The sequence below is a fragment of the Dipodomys ordii genome, unplaced genomic scaffold (genome assembly GCF_000151885.1).
Source record: "Dipodomys ordii isolate 6190 unplaced genomic scaffold, Dord_2.0 Scaffold171, whole genome shotgun sequence".
NCBI lineage: Eukaryota > Metazoa > Chordata > Mammalia > Rodentia > Heteromyidae > Dipodomys > Dipodomys ordii.
This window is the reverse complement of record NW_012267387.1, coordinates 920,491-933,235: the sequence shown is the minus strand read 5'-3', so window position 1 is coordinate 933,235 and position 12,745 is coordinate 920,491. Positions and strand designations below refer to the sequence as shown.

The 12,745-nt window shown below is 54.8% G+C and overlaps 2 protein-coding genes across 2 annotated transcripts in view; one reads left to right on the top strand and one right to left on the bottom strand.

The window, feature by feature from the left end:
• Nucleotides 1-249: 249 nt before the first annotated feature.
• Pex11g (peroxisomal biogenesis factor 11 gamma) lies at nucleotides 250-5,161 on the top strand. Its single transcript, XM_013033506.1, has 4 exons — nucleotides 250-320; nucleotides 2,084-2,272; nucleotides 3,950-4,128; nucleotides 5,047-5,161. Exons 1-4 carry the CDS (start codon nucleotides 261-263, stop codon nucleotides 5,159-5,161), a joined length of 543 nt encoding a protein of 180 aa, XP_012888960.1. The 5' UTR covers nucleotides 250-260.
• A 1,328-nt stretch (nucleotides 5,162-6,489) lies between these two features.
• Arhgef18 (Rho/Rac guanine nucleotide exchange factor (GEF) 18) overlaps nucleotides 6,490-12,745 on the bottom strand; it is a 102,746-nt gene continuing 96,490 nt past the window's right edge. Inside the window, exons 20-27 of the mRNA XM_013033505.1 lie at nucleotides 11,436-11,573; nucleotides 11,098-11,228; nucleotides 10,533-10,589; nucleotides 10,406-10,453; nucleotides 9,816-10,295; nucleotides 8,816-9,128; nucleotides 8,199-8,324; nucleotides 6,490-8,117 (exon numbers count right to left, since the gene is read on the bottom strand). Of these exons, the coding sequence (XP_012888959.1) occupies nucleotides 7,999-8,117; nucleotides 8,199-8,324; nucleotides 8,816-9,128; nucleotides 9,816-10,295; nucleotides 10,406-10,453; nucleotides 10,533-10,589; nucleotides 11,098-11,228; nucleotides 11,436-11,573 (1,412 nt within the window). The 3' untranslated portion in view covers nucleotides 6,490-7,998. The remainder of the gene's footprint in view (nucleotides 8,118-8,198; nucleotides 8,325-8,815; nucleotides 9,129-9,815; nucleotides 10,296-10,405; nucleotides 10,454-10,532; nucleotides 10,590-11,097; nucleotides 11,229-11,435; nucleotides 11,574-12,745) is intronic.

Sequence of the window (12,745 nt, the reverse complement as noted above, 5' to 3'; positions counted from 1 at the left end):
GCACCCTGATTGCAGCAAGACTGGGAGATCATTCTGGGGGGGAACCTACGTAACCATCTCACTGTTGCAAGCTCGGTTGGTTTGTTTTGCTTGCAGATTAAAGAAAAAAAAAAAAGCTCAGGATCTGGAACAAAGGGCAGTCGCCGCGCCTGCGCAGAACGCACCTGCGCGCCTTTTCCCTGGGAACAGGCTGGATCACGTGTGGCCCCGCCCCCTGGCGCGACACGCCCACGGCGTGGTGACGTCACGGCGGAGTTGCCATGGCGGCGCTGAGCGGTCTGGCGTCTGCGCTGGAGTCGTACAGGGGTCGGGATCGCCTGGTGAGGCTGGAGTGGATTCCGAGCTCAGCGAGGGGGAAACTGAGGCCAGTGAGAGGGGCGCTGTCGCTCAGGATCGCCGGTCCTAGTGACGACCGGACGCTGTTCCCTAGCGTGGGAACCCGATGGCACCAGCCCGATCTGCTTGTTACCAACCACAGTTCCGGGTTTGGACATTTGGAATCGGCCTGGGCCAATGTAGTTGCTCCAAAAGTTAGGATTTTGGAGGCTACTCCTGTGTCTTATCCCCTCTGGCTGTCCAATTACTGAACGTAGACTCCTTTTTTTTTTTTTTAAAGTTTCTTTTTGTAGTCCTAGAACTTGAACTCCAAGCCTGGGCTCTGCCCCTGAGCCTTTTCACTCAAGGCTGGCGCTGTACCACTTGAGCCACAGCTCGATTTCTGTCTTTCTGCTGCCTAATTGGACATTACAAATGTCTCGCAGGCTTTCCTGTCTGGGCTGGCTTTGAACCTTGATCTTCAGATCTCTGCCTCCTTCAAGTAGCTGAGATTACAGGCATGAGCCACAGGTGCTTGGCTAGATTCAGTTTAGTCCCATACAGGTAGCCGTTTGGGTTGTACCAGTGGGTGAATTGGCGTCTAGGCATTTAGATTCCAGCCTAAGTGATTGCATTTCAGGTTTTAATCCCCCCCCCCACTCTCTCCCAGTTATAGCTTCTGGCCATTATAACAAGGCTGGAAGGAATTCCTAGTAAAATACATCATAGGAACCAGTTATTATTTTATTTTTTTGAGTGAAAAACTGAGTCTATAGACCAGGTTGGTCTTGAACTTGTGATTGTTAAGAAAATGGAGGAGAACGGAAAAGGAATAGGCCAGACTCAATCACCAACAGTCGAGGACTGTTTATTGAGGAACAGCTAGGGGCACAGACCTTCCTGCCGGCTTGGAGGTTGTGCCTTGGAGTTGGGACAGGAGCTGTCACTATGGGATGTTTACAGCTGGGTTTAGGTGGATGGCCCTGCCTGCACTTCAAACAAGTTCACACATACCTGGGATTTTTTGCCTGGCGTCCTTATGGGCTTGGGACAATAGGGTGGGGGGCAATCCTTCAGAGATCCTCCTGTTTCTACTTCCTGAGTGCTGGGATTACAGGTGTGCACCACTGTGCTGGGCTTGGAATTAGCAAATTCAGGAAAGTAAAGGATAGAAAGGCAATGAGCCTCATCTATTTCACGAGGTTCCAGATCACTTCTAGAGTGGGCTTTCTTCTCCCTTAAAGTAATTCAAACAAGTTCTTCTTCTTTTTTTTTTTTTTTTGGTGGTGGGGTGTGTACTCTGGGCCTGGGTGCTGTCTCTGAGCTCTTCAGTTCAAAGCAAGGGTGCTCTACCACTTCAGCCACAGTGCCACTTCTGGTGGTTTATTGGAGGTAAGAGTCTCACTGACTTTTCCCACCAGGCTGTCTTTGAATCGTGATCCTCAGATCTCAGCCTCCTGAGTAGCTAGGATTACAGGCATGAGCCACCAGTGCCCAGCTCAGCAAGTTCTTATTCTTGTGTCTTGTGTGGGGGCTGGATGACACTATGCCAGCTAAAGGACTTTGGTCAAACCAGGTAGATACAAATATACATTTCAGCCTTGTCCTCCTGTCTGCTTGTCTCATGAACAAAAACCTCTTTTGTGTGAGGTTTGTTGGTATAGAATTGTCTTTGGGTTCAATCCTGCATGGCCAATGACCAGGCCAGGGGTTCTGTAGCTCCGCCCAGGGGCAGGACATAGGGCTGACTGCTTCTGTTTTCTCCTAGATCCGAACACTGGGGTACTGCTGTCAGCTGCTTGGTGGGGTCCTGGTTGAACAATGTCCCTCCAGGTCAGAATTGGGGACACGGCTGCTGGCGATGTCTGCCCAGCTCAGTCACTGCAGGACTGTCCTGAGACTCTTCGATGACTTGGCTATGTTTGTCTACACTAAGCAATATGGCCTGGGGACAGAGGTAAAAAGGCGATTGTGTGGCTGTGGGGAGAGTTGAGGATTCTTCAGTTTTGGTCCCAAAAGCTTTTTATGGATTTGTCCCACACATGTTCCTGATGAACACTTTATGAAAATAATTCTTTTCATTATCTGGTACTACTGGGGATTGACCTCACATCCTTGAATTTGCTAAGCTGGTGTTCTATCATCTGATCCAGACCTTTTCCTACCAACTGAGAATTGTGATCCTCTTTTTTGGGATGAAGCTATTCTAGGTGAGATGGGATTTCACAAATTTTGAAAAAAAATTGTCGGTCCCAGGGCTTGAATTCAGGGCCTACATGCTACCCCTATGTGCTCAAGGCTAGCACTTTACCACTTTGAATCACAGCTCCACATCCGGTTTTCTGCTGGTTCATTGGCGTTAAGAGTCTCATGGACTTTCCAACCGGGGTTAGCTGTGAACTGTGATCCTTAGATCAGTCTAGGTTTACAGGCATGACCCACCAGCACCTGGCCTCCCAGACCATTTCTTATTGCTCCTGCAGCCTTTTTGTGTACATGTGTATGCCTGTCCTGGGACTTGAACTCAGGACCTCTGGGCACTGTTTATTAGTTTTTCCCTCAAGGCTCCTGTTCTGCTAATTGAGCCACTGCTCCACCTAGCTTTTTGCTGGTTATTTGGAGGTAACAGGCTTTTCTTGTCTGTGCTGGCTTTGAACCTTGATCCTCAGATCTCAGCTTCTTGAATAGCTAGGATGACAGGCATAAACCATATATGACTGGTTTGGGGTTCAGGTTATTATTAGTAATATTAGTATTAGTATTTTTGTCAGTCATGGGGCTTGAACTCTGGGCCTGGGCACTGTCCCTCAGCTCTTCAGCTGAAGGTGAGCACTCTACCACTTGAACCACAGGGCCACTTCCGGTTTTCTGGTGGTTTACTGGAGATTAAGAGTTTCACGGACTTTTCTACCCAGGCTGGCTTTGAACCTCGATCCTCAGACTCAGCCTTCTGAATAGCTAGGATGACAAGCATGAGCCACTGATGCCTGGCTTTATTTTTTAAATTTATTATTATTCTTTCTTGCCAGTCTTGGGGCTTGAACTCAGGGCCTGGGCCCTGTCCCTGTGCTTCATTTGCTCAAGGCTAGCACTTTAACACTTGAGCCATAGCACCACTCCCTGCTTTTTCTGTTTATGTGGTACTGAGGACTGGAACCCAGGGCTTCATGCATGCTAGGCAAGCACTCTACCACTAAGCCACATTCTCAGCTTGGGGTACAGGTTTTTAAGTCCTCTCCCAAGAGTATAAGAAACACAAGTCTGGGCTTTGTGGCACACTCTAGCTCACAGTCTTTGTTTTTTGTAGAGGCCCGAAATGAGAGGTGGCTGGATCCAGTGCCACAGGCTGTTGGAGAGAAATCTCACCACCACCTACCTGCTGTGGCCACAGGCTTAGACTGGGCAGTGGGTGGCTCTCATCTGTCATCCTAGCTACTCAGGAGGTTGAGATCCGAGGCTCACTGTTCAAAACCAGCCTGGGAAGTGAAGCTGTGGCTCAAAGTGGTAGAGTGCTAGAGTGAAAGAACTCAGTGACAATGCCCAGGCCATGAGTTCAAACCCCACGTCTAACCTCCCCCCCAAAAAAGGCAGTGGGTATTTTAACCTCAGGCTCCTCCCCTCCCCGACCCTGCAGGAGGAGGATGTTTTTGTTCGTTCCCTGTCTGTCTTGAGTAATGTAGCTGACCAGCTGTACTACCCGTGTGAACACGTGGCCTGGGCAGCCGATGCCAAGGTCCTCCCTGTGGACTCTGCCCGGTGGTGGATGCTAAGCACAGCCCTCTGGGGCCTATCCCTGCTCCTGGGGGTTACCAGGTGAGTGACATCAGCCAGGGTCGGCCGGTCCCCAGGTGCTGTCTCCTCAGCAAGGCTGCAGGGGCACCAGCCCTCGTAGCTTGCTTTGTACATGGAGGGAATGGATTTTTCACTTTTTTGGGGGTCATTTTCCTTTACTATATTATGTTCTCTTCTGAGAATTGATGTAACAAATCAGCATGAACCAATCCCAAATTTGTTTTCCTCACATTCTTGCAGGTCAGAAGCCTGAAATCAGTCTCTTCAGGTTACTGTCTGGCTGTGGGGGCCACGGAAGACCTGAATCCCACTTCTTCCCCTCCCTTTCCCTTCCCTCTTTTCATTTTTTGTGCCAGTACTGGGGCTTGAACTCAGGGCTTAGGTGCTGCCCTTTAGGTTTTCCCTTTCAGGCTGGTGCTCTACTACTTGCACCATGCTCCACTTCCATTTTTTTTTTTTGCTGGTTCATTGGAGGTGAGAGGCTTAATAGCTTTTCCTGCCCAGGCTGGCTTTGAATCGCGATCTTTGCATCTCAGCCTCCCGAGCTGCTAAGATTACAGGCATAAGCCACCAGCACTCTGCTGTGGTTCCTTCTTGAATCTTCCAGGCCCTGTCTTGTCACTGGCACCTGCCTCATCTCTCCATGTCCAGCATCTGTCTTCCTCCAGTGCTCAGAGCCTCCAGGGTGGGCGCCTGGGCGGGTCTCTGAATGCACCTGGGGCTGTGGCTCCCGCCCTCGTGTCCATCAGCAGGCAGGTCCCAGATGTGGCCTGGGTAGGCTCCATCGGGAGGGCCCAGGACTGTCCACTGGGGGCAGGGGAAGGTCCTTTTGTCATAGTCGCAGGCTTTGTGAGAACCGATGGTAGTGGTCTCACGTGGCCCCTGGGAGCTGAGCCCTCTGCTGCTCTGGTGGCATGTCATGGCCCTTGTGTGTTGCAGGTCGCTGTGGACGGTGCTGAGACTGAGGCAGAAGCTGTGGAGCCCCATGGCCAGCCTCTCCAGGTATGGTGTCCAGGCTTCAGCAGGGAGGCCCCCAGGGCTGCCCATGAGCTGAGCTCCTGATAGCTCTGCACAGCTGGATGGGCACAAGGTCGCAGGGCCTCATCACGACCCTGTGTGTGTGTGTGTGTGTGTGTGTGTATGTGTGTGTGTGCGTGCGCCACTGGGACTTGAACTCAGGGCATAGGTACTGTCCCTGGTATTTTTTCTCTTGAGGCCAGTGCTCTACTACTTGAGCAGCAGCTCCACTTTCACCTTTTTGCTGGTTAATTGGAGATAACACTATCTCCTGCCTGGGCTGGCTTTGAACCATGATCCTTGCATTTCAGCCTCGTTGCTTTTTCTTTTTTTTTTTTTTTTTTGGGTCCGGTTGTGGGGCCTGAACTCTGGGCCTGGGCGCTGTCCCTCAGCTCTTCAGCTCAAGGCTAGTGCTCTACCACTTGAGCCATAGTGCCTCTTCCAGCTTTTTTCTTTTTGCTTATGTGGTGCTGAGGAATCAAACCCAGGGCCTCATGCATGCAAGGCAAGCGCTCTACCACTGAGCCACCTTCCCAGCCCCCCCCCCTTTTTTTTTTATCATGGCCTGGGCACCGTCCCTGAGCTCTTTTTGCTCAAGGCTAGTACTCTACCACTTTGACCCATAGCGCCACATCTGGTTTTCTGGTGGTTCACTGGAGATGAGCCTCACACTTTCCTGCCTGGGCTGGCTTTGAACTGTGATCCTCAGATCTCACCTCCTTGAGTTGTTAGGATGACAGATGTGAGCCACCGGTGCCTGGCTTGGGGTTCCTTCTTGCACACAACCTTAATGACCCATGTGAGCATATTCTATTTTGGGGTGCCCTCTGATCTCACTGGGGGCCAATAGTCAAGCCAGGGAAGGCTAAGGGGATGGCCGGGGAAGAGGCTAGACTAGGACAGCCTGACATAGGCCCAGACTGACATCTCTGTGGCCTGGCCTGGCCTGGCGCCAGGGGCTGTGGGCTCCAGCATGAGGCGGTACCAGGGCAAGGCGGCATTGGTGGTCTCAGCTGGCCATATCTGCCCTTCCCTACGGGTGTAGGTACCACCTGTCCCCTTCCTGCATCCCAGTATTCCCCACCTGTGGCCCAAGTTTGGGCACCAGACAATCTCTAGCCCCGAAGAATGCTTCTGTCAGAAGTCCGCTCAAGACACTTTTATTGCTAGAATTTGGTCCCGAAACATCACACGCAGTTAGGTGTCACAAAAAACTGTCAGAAATGATCGTGTCTGCAATGGGTGGGGACCGCGTGCACAGGTCTCACCCACACCTGCGTGCTACTTGGCCACCACCTTTGCAAACATATAGGCTCTCCCCTATGAATGACTGAAGGGTGCTAGGAGAGATGCCCCCATGAGTGGGACCTGGTCCCCACCACATGGCTTCTCTGGCTAGGACTGGAACATGCCAGCTTGGGGGACAGGTGTGTGGCCACGGGGGGGGGGGTGGGAAGGGGATTGCCACTGGTGCTAGGCAGGGTTCTAAAACAGCAGGGATTTAGTCTGCTCTTCTAAAGTGCTTGGATAAATCTCAGTACAAAAGTACAAAACACTGGAACATGGCACAGGTGTGCTGGGGGAGGGGCGCTCTGGACACAGGAGAGACAGTTATGAACGGAAGAGGACCAGCGTGCGCAAAGTTGAGGTTCTAAGACGCTTGGGGGGGACAAAGTTGGGGGATACCACGCCACCTGTTGTGCTCTCAAGTCCTGTCACCACCACTGGCTGGACCCCAGCTACTGTCTGCACCTGCCTGGTCCCCAGGGCACTGGTAACCTTGCCTTACAGGGGTTGCTGCCTAGGAGGGCACTTCCTCATGGCTTCCAGTCCTCTGTGCCTGCCCAGTATTGGGGATGGCCCGGTGGGGCACTGGCAAGACAAGTCTTCACTGGGGCCCAGGAAGCTCATTTGGCCCTGGTTGGGGTCCAAGAACCCATGAGAACTAGAGTGAGCAGCTTGGGACCTGGTCTTATTGCCAAGTCCTACTGTAGGCAGCCAGGCTTGGCTCTGAGCAGCCGGGCTGGGCCTGGGCATTGGAGATCGGCCCATTTTCCTCTGTGTGGTTCACCCACAGCTTGAGTGGCTCAATGCAAAGTTGGAGGCACCAACACAAGCCACCTATGCCTTTCCTATCCCTATGCCTTTCCTCCACATGCCTGTGTGGCAGGGACACTAGTCCCTGGGGAGCCTGGGGGGAAACCTATCCATTTCATGGGGACTGAGGACCCTTCCACTTAGGGGGTGTCTGCTCTGGCTGGAACCTGAGGGCTCAGCCTCCCAGACAGGCTGAGGGGTGGAGTGGGGGGGTGTTCTTGAGACGCAGTGTTTGGAAATAATCTATGTCAGGTTACAAGGGGCAACGGGTGGTAGCTCCCTTTAAGCTGAGCTCCATGGTCCGCCATAGCCCACAGCCTCCCTCACTTGTTGGCTGAGGATCTGTCACTGCTGGAGGAGGGGGGGTCTCTGCCTGGCTTTGAACATCCACCCCTACGGTTGCCCTGATGATGCCCAAGCTTCATGGTGACCTCCTGACATGGAGGTCTCTTCCGGCTCCTGGGGGAACCCACACTTCTTGCTGCCCAGAAAACCACTTCTCCCTACATAACAGGGTGCTCTGGTTCAAAGTAGCTCCTTGGCTGAGCGTGGGTTCAGGCTCCCACACAGATCTGGGGGCATCCCTGGGGGAGTCCCCCATCCCTTACAAAGAACCCATAGACTGCAGTACCTGGCCAGGCGGGCATCAGAGAGGGGGGTGCTTAGGCAGGAAAGGGGTCAGCTGATCAGGCATAGTCACCCCACGTTGGGGGGGGTTACCAGAGATACAGAGGCTGTGCAGGACAGAGCAGGGCCTGCACTTGGGGTCTCCACCCCTCAGAAGAAGATGACATCTTCCTTGCTGGCTTCCTCTTTGCTGGCCAGGGGTGTGGCCGGCAGTGGTGAGGGGGGTGGGGGCACGGGGGCACCCCCAGGCAGGGCCGGGAAGCAGAGATCTGAAAGAGAGGGGAGTGGGGGTGTGAGGCACGGTCAGATGGGGCGATGGCAGCTCTGCTGTGTGGCCGGGCGGAGCTCACCTGGGGTGGGCACAGAACTGTGGCTGCCAGGCAGGACGGGGCTGAGCGAGCGCCGGTTCCTCGACGTGTTCTCGTCCTTCCCCAGGAGCTTGTTGAGGAGCAGCTGCTGCTTCAGGTCGAATGATGCTGCAAGAGGGTGGGGGAGGTGCTCAGGCCTGGCCCCAGGCCACCCCCAGCCTGACCCACTCTCCACAGGCAACCAGAGGGGACCACAAGAGTCGCTGGATGTTGGAATAAGAGGGCACAACTCCCCAGCATATGTCCTTTGCTTGTGATCCACAGCACCCATGCTCTCTTGGCAAGAGAACATTCTAGAACGCCCTGAGCTTGCTCTGATTGTGTGGAGTGGTGGAGGCAGCAAGGGACCATAGTGCCTCTGGGCCTCACTGTCCCTCTCTCTGGACAGGTGTCCATGCTGCGGGGTCCTGTGTGAACACTTCTCATCCACACCCCAGTAAGACCCCTCTCCCCCAGCCCCTCCACTTTAGATCGGAGACAGGGCCAGGACTTAAGTTCTGTCATTTCCAGTTGGCTCTTTGGACAAAGGCTGCCACTCTGGTTCCTTCTGGCTGTCCTGTCTGGTTCCTGGCTGTCCTGTTGGGCTGGGGGCAGCTTACCTGAGCTCTCCCAGCGCTGGGAGCCTCTGTTCTTGCTGCCCTTGTCCTTGCTGCCCTTGGTGGACGCGGCCAGCTTGGTAGGGATCTGCTGCTGCACAGCTGCCTGCCTCTGGGTCTGGTTGGTGGTGCTCAGCAGCTGGATGGGCACATCGCTCTTGGCTGGGGCACTGTCCCGGCGAGCCACCTCCGGGCGCTCCACACAATCAGGCCCGGCCCCCGACAGGAGCATGCTCATCCGGGTCCCTTTGGTGGGGGCTGATGGCCCCTCCAGCCCTTCCCCATTGAAGCTGGGGTTGTGGCTTGGGGGCTGGGCCTGAGAGGGCGACAGAAAGCATGTCCCAATGGGGTTGGGGCTGGTATGTCCCCAAGCTGTTAAATAGTTCTAACGTGGGCATGCATGCTCCCTGCTCCCGCATCTGCTTTTATTATTGGCAGTACTGGGGACTGAACTCAGGGCTTTGTGTTTGCCAGGCAGGTACACAACCACTTGAGCCAAACCTCCAGTCCCCTTGGTTTTATTTTCAGACAGGGTCTTGCACTTTTACCTCAGGTGTCTCAGACACTAACTGCTCCACTCCTGAACAGCTGGGATTATAGCTGTGTATTACCACAACCAGCTTGTTTGTTGAGGTAGGATCTTGCTAACTTGTTTTTACCTAGGCTGATCTGGAACTCCTGGGTTCAGCTGGTTTTCCTGTCTCCTGTTGTAGGCAAGTTCTCTACACCTGAATATTCATCCATTCCTCTTTGTGCCAATACTAGGGCATGAATTCAGGCAGAGCCTGGGTGCTGCCCCTTAGCTTTTTCACTCAAGGTTGGTGCTCTACCACTTGTACCATGCCTCCAGTCTTGCCTTTTGGTGGGTAATTGGAGATATGATTCTGCCTTGACTAGCTTCAGTGGCTAGGATTACAGGCATGTAAGCCTAGTCCGGGACCTTAATATGGACACCTGGGAGCATGCGCTTGCCCTCGGCCAGGCCTGGCTGGCCCCAGCTCACCTCGGCCAGCGCCTCTGGCGGCAGTGCCCCGGGCGCCGTGTTCTGCTTCTTGAGTTTGCGCAGTAGGTCCTGGCGCTCCAGTCGCTCGCGCTCGCGCTCGTTGGCGCGCATGGCCTCGCGCAGCCGCTCTAGGTCCTGCTGGTAGGCCTGGCGGTGCTGCTCCAGATCTGAGCGCTCCTGGTCCAAGCGCAGGCGCAGCTGCCGTGCCTCGTCCTCGCGCTCCTGCAGGCGCGCGCCCGCTAGTTCCAGCTCTTGCTGCTGGCGCATGCGCTCACGCTCCCAGCGCTGCTGCTCCTGCCGCAGCTGGCTCTGCAGCCGCTCCACGCCCGCGCGCTCCTCCCGCTGCTTCTCGAAGTTGCGCTGCCGCTCCTGCTCCAGCAGCAGGTTCCCGCGCGTGGACTGCAGCCGGAACTGCTTCTCCCGCTCCTGGATGGCTGCCCGCTGCATCTCTACGTAGCTGTCCTGCTGTGCGATGACAGCCTGTGGGGCGGGGCCAAGGGCGGGGCGGTGAGACACGCCCCCAGTCCCAGCCAATTGGGAATGGGCACACGTGGCTAGTCCCTCCCACACGTCCCCACCTCCACCTATACCTGCAGGCCTAGGAGCAGCTGCGACAGCGTCTGGACTCGCTGGACAAGCTAAGGGGAAAGACAGACTCGGGTTGCCATCAAGGGAGTGCATGCCGGTCCCTGGGGAGGCGGGAGGAACCCCACCTACCTCGGACTCCAGGATAGTGGGCAGACGGGGGCCAGTCTCTGCCTTGACCACCTCACCCTGCAAAGTGGACAAACCCACATCAGTGTCCAAGGAGGCCATTTACATCAAGACATGCCTTGAAGTTAGGGGATCGAGAGAAGCCCAGGGGAACAGGCCCTGTAGTCAGCCCACTTTGGGAAGTGTGGAGAATGAAGGGATGGAGTGGTAAGGTCTCCAACTGGGGGTGCTTGGGTATAAAGTTTGTTGATTGGCTTCCTCCTTTCTGGGTCAAAGACATGGACCCCAGTTGGTTACACCTGCGCTGACTGAAGTCCTGGGGCCCCAGGGTGGGGCTCCTGACCTGGGATGAGCCACCGCCCTGGCTCTGGGCTCTTCCCCACTGCCTCCCTCCCAGGTGTCTCCTGTCATTTCTGGGGATGAAATCAGCTGCTTGCCAGGAGCCTGGGCAGAGAGGGACACCACTAAACCAGAATAGCACACTCACGGTCATGCTCCAAGGACAGGGAAGCAGATGTCTCTCCCCCCGCCTCCCCAGCCCCCCCAGTTTTCCCAAGAAACCACGCACCGCTTGCCGTGACTCTTTGCTGCCTCCTGGCGCATCACCATCTCTGAGTTTCATGTCCGGGCTGCTGGCAGGCCCCCTCCAATCTCGGGGCCTTGGGTCATTGCTATAGACCTTCTTCTTAAAACTGCCATCTGGGAACCCCAAGTGGGGCACATGAGGACACTGGGGATCTGGAAGCTTCTTCCTTTACTCCCCCCCTCCCCCCACCCCTGCCCAGGTGGGAAAGGCAGGCCCAGGTGCTCTCTGTGGCATCTTGGCAGAGCAACCGGCTAGGGCTGAGTGCTGGTGTCATCCCACCTGGATTTTGGGGAGCTGGAAGAGGGGGGTGACATACTTACTCCTGCTGGGGCTGCCAGTGCTGTCATAACCCCCAAAGGTCTCTGCCCTCCGGGGGAGGCCCGAGGGGCCGCCTCCCTCCTCCACCTGGCCATTGGCACTGCCCAGCCGCCTGCAGATTAAGCTCTGGATGCCCTCAACTGTGGAGGAGATGGGAGAATGGGCACCCTGTGGAGGCAGGCTGGGACAGCCATCCCCACTTCCCTCCCCCATCCCTGTACCACAACCAGAACCTACCAATCTGAGTCTAAGTTAGAGGTCAGGGCCACAGGGCAGCCATGGGGAGGGACCCCTCCCCCCTCCAGCCCTCCCAGGGGCTTGCTGTGTCCAGGCCTTTGGCCAAGGGCTTAGTGAGACTGCCCAGGCTTCATCCAGTCTGGTAGCAAACAGAAGGGTGAGCACTGCTTGTGGAATGCCAGCAGTGCCTCAGGGTGACCCTTTGGGGACCCACATGGCCCTCTAAGGGCAAAAGTGTTTGGCCAATGAAGAGGTGGGAGAACATTCCAGGCCTAGGGGCAAAATACACAAATGTCCTGGGGACCAAAAACAATGGCCCTAGGAGAAATGGGTGGAAGGACAACACAGATGTGGCCAGAACTGGTGGCTCATGCCTGTAATACCAGAAACTTGGGAGACTGTTAAGGGGAGGATCATGCTTCAAGGCCAGCCTGAGCAGAAAAGTTGGCAAGACCCATTTTCAATCTTTATCTGGGCACAGTAGACACATGCCTGTTACCCTAGCAATCGTGGGAACCTTAAAATAGGTGGATCACAGTTCAAGTACATGCTGAAGCAGGAAGTGAGGTACTATCTTAAAAAACCAAAAAAAAAATAGGGCTGGAGGCATGGCTCAGTGGTAGAGGCCCTGATCATGAAAAAGGGAAGAAAGAAAAGAACCTACACTGGGGCCATGAGGGCTCAAGGAAAGTACTGCTGATTCCAGAAAAAGTGCTTTAGGGAGCTGGCTCACGCTTGTAATCCTACTCAGGAGGCTGAGATCTTAGGATCGTGGTTCAAAGCTAGCCCAGGCAGGAAAGTCTGTGAGACTCTTATCTCTAAGAATAAACTACCAGGGCTGGGAAGGTGGCTCAGTGATAGAGTGCTGGCCTTGCATGCATGAGGCCCTGGGTTCGATTCCTCAGCACCACATAAGCAAAAAAGAAAAAAGCCGGAAGTGGCGCTGTGGCTCAAGTGGTAGAGAGCTAGCGTTGAGCTGAAGAGCTGAGGAACAATGCCCAGGCCCAGAGTTCAGGCCCTATGACCAGACCCAAAAAATAAAAAAAATGCACTGAATATACACTAAAACTCAGCA

Excerpts from the sequence above, each read along its gene's own strand:
- Pex11g (XM_013033506.1), top strand. The coding sequence starts at position 261 with ATGGCGGCGCTGAGCGGTCTGGCGTCTGCGCTGGAGTCGTACAGGGGT. Across the intron at positions 321-2,083 it reads ACAGGGGTCGGGATCGCCTG|ATCCGAACACTGGGGTACTG; the intron begins GTGAGGCTGGAG and ends GTTTTCTCCTAG. Across the intron at positions 4,129-5,046 it reads CTGCTCCTGGGGGTTACCAG|GTCGCTGTGGACGGTGCTGA; the intron begins GTGAGTGACATC and ends TGTGTGTTGCAG.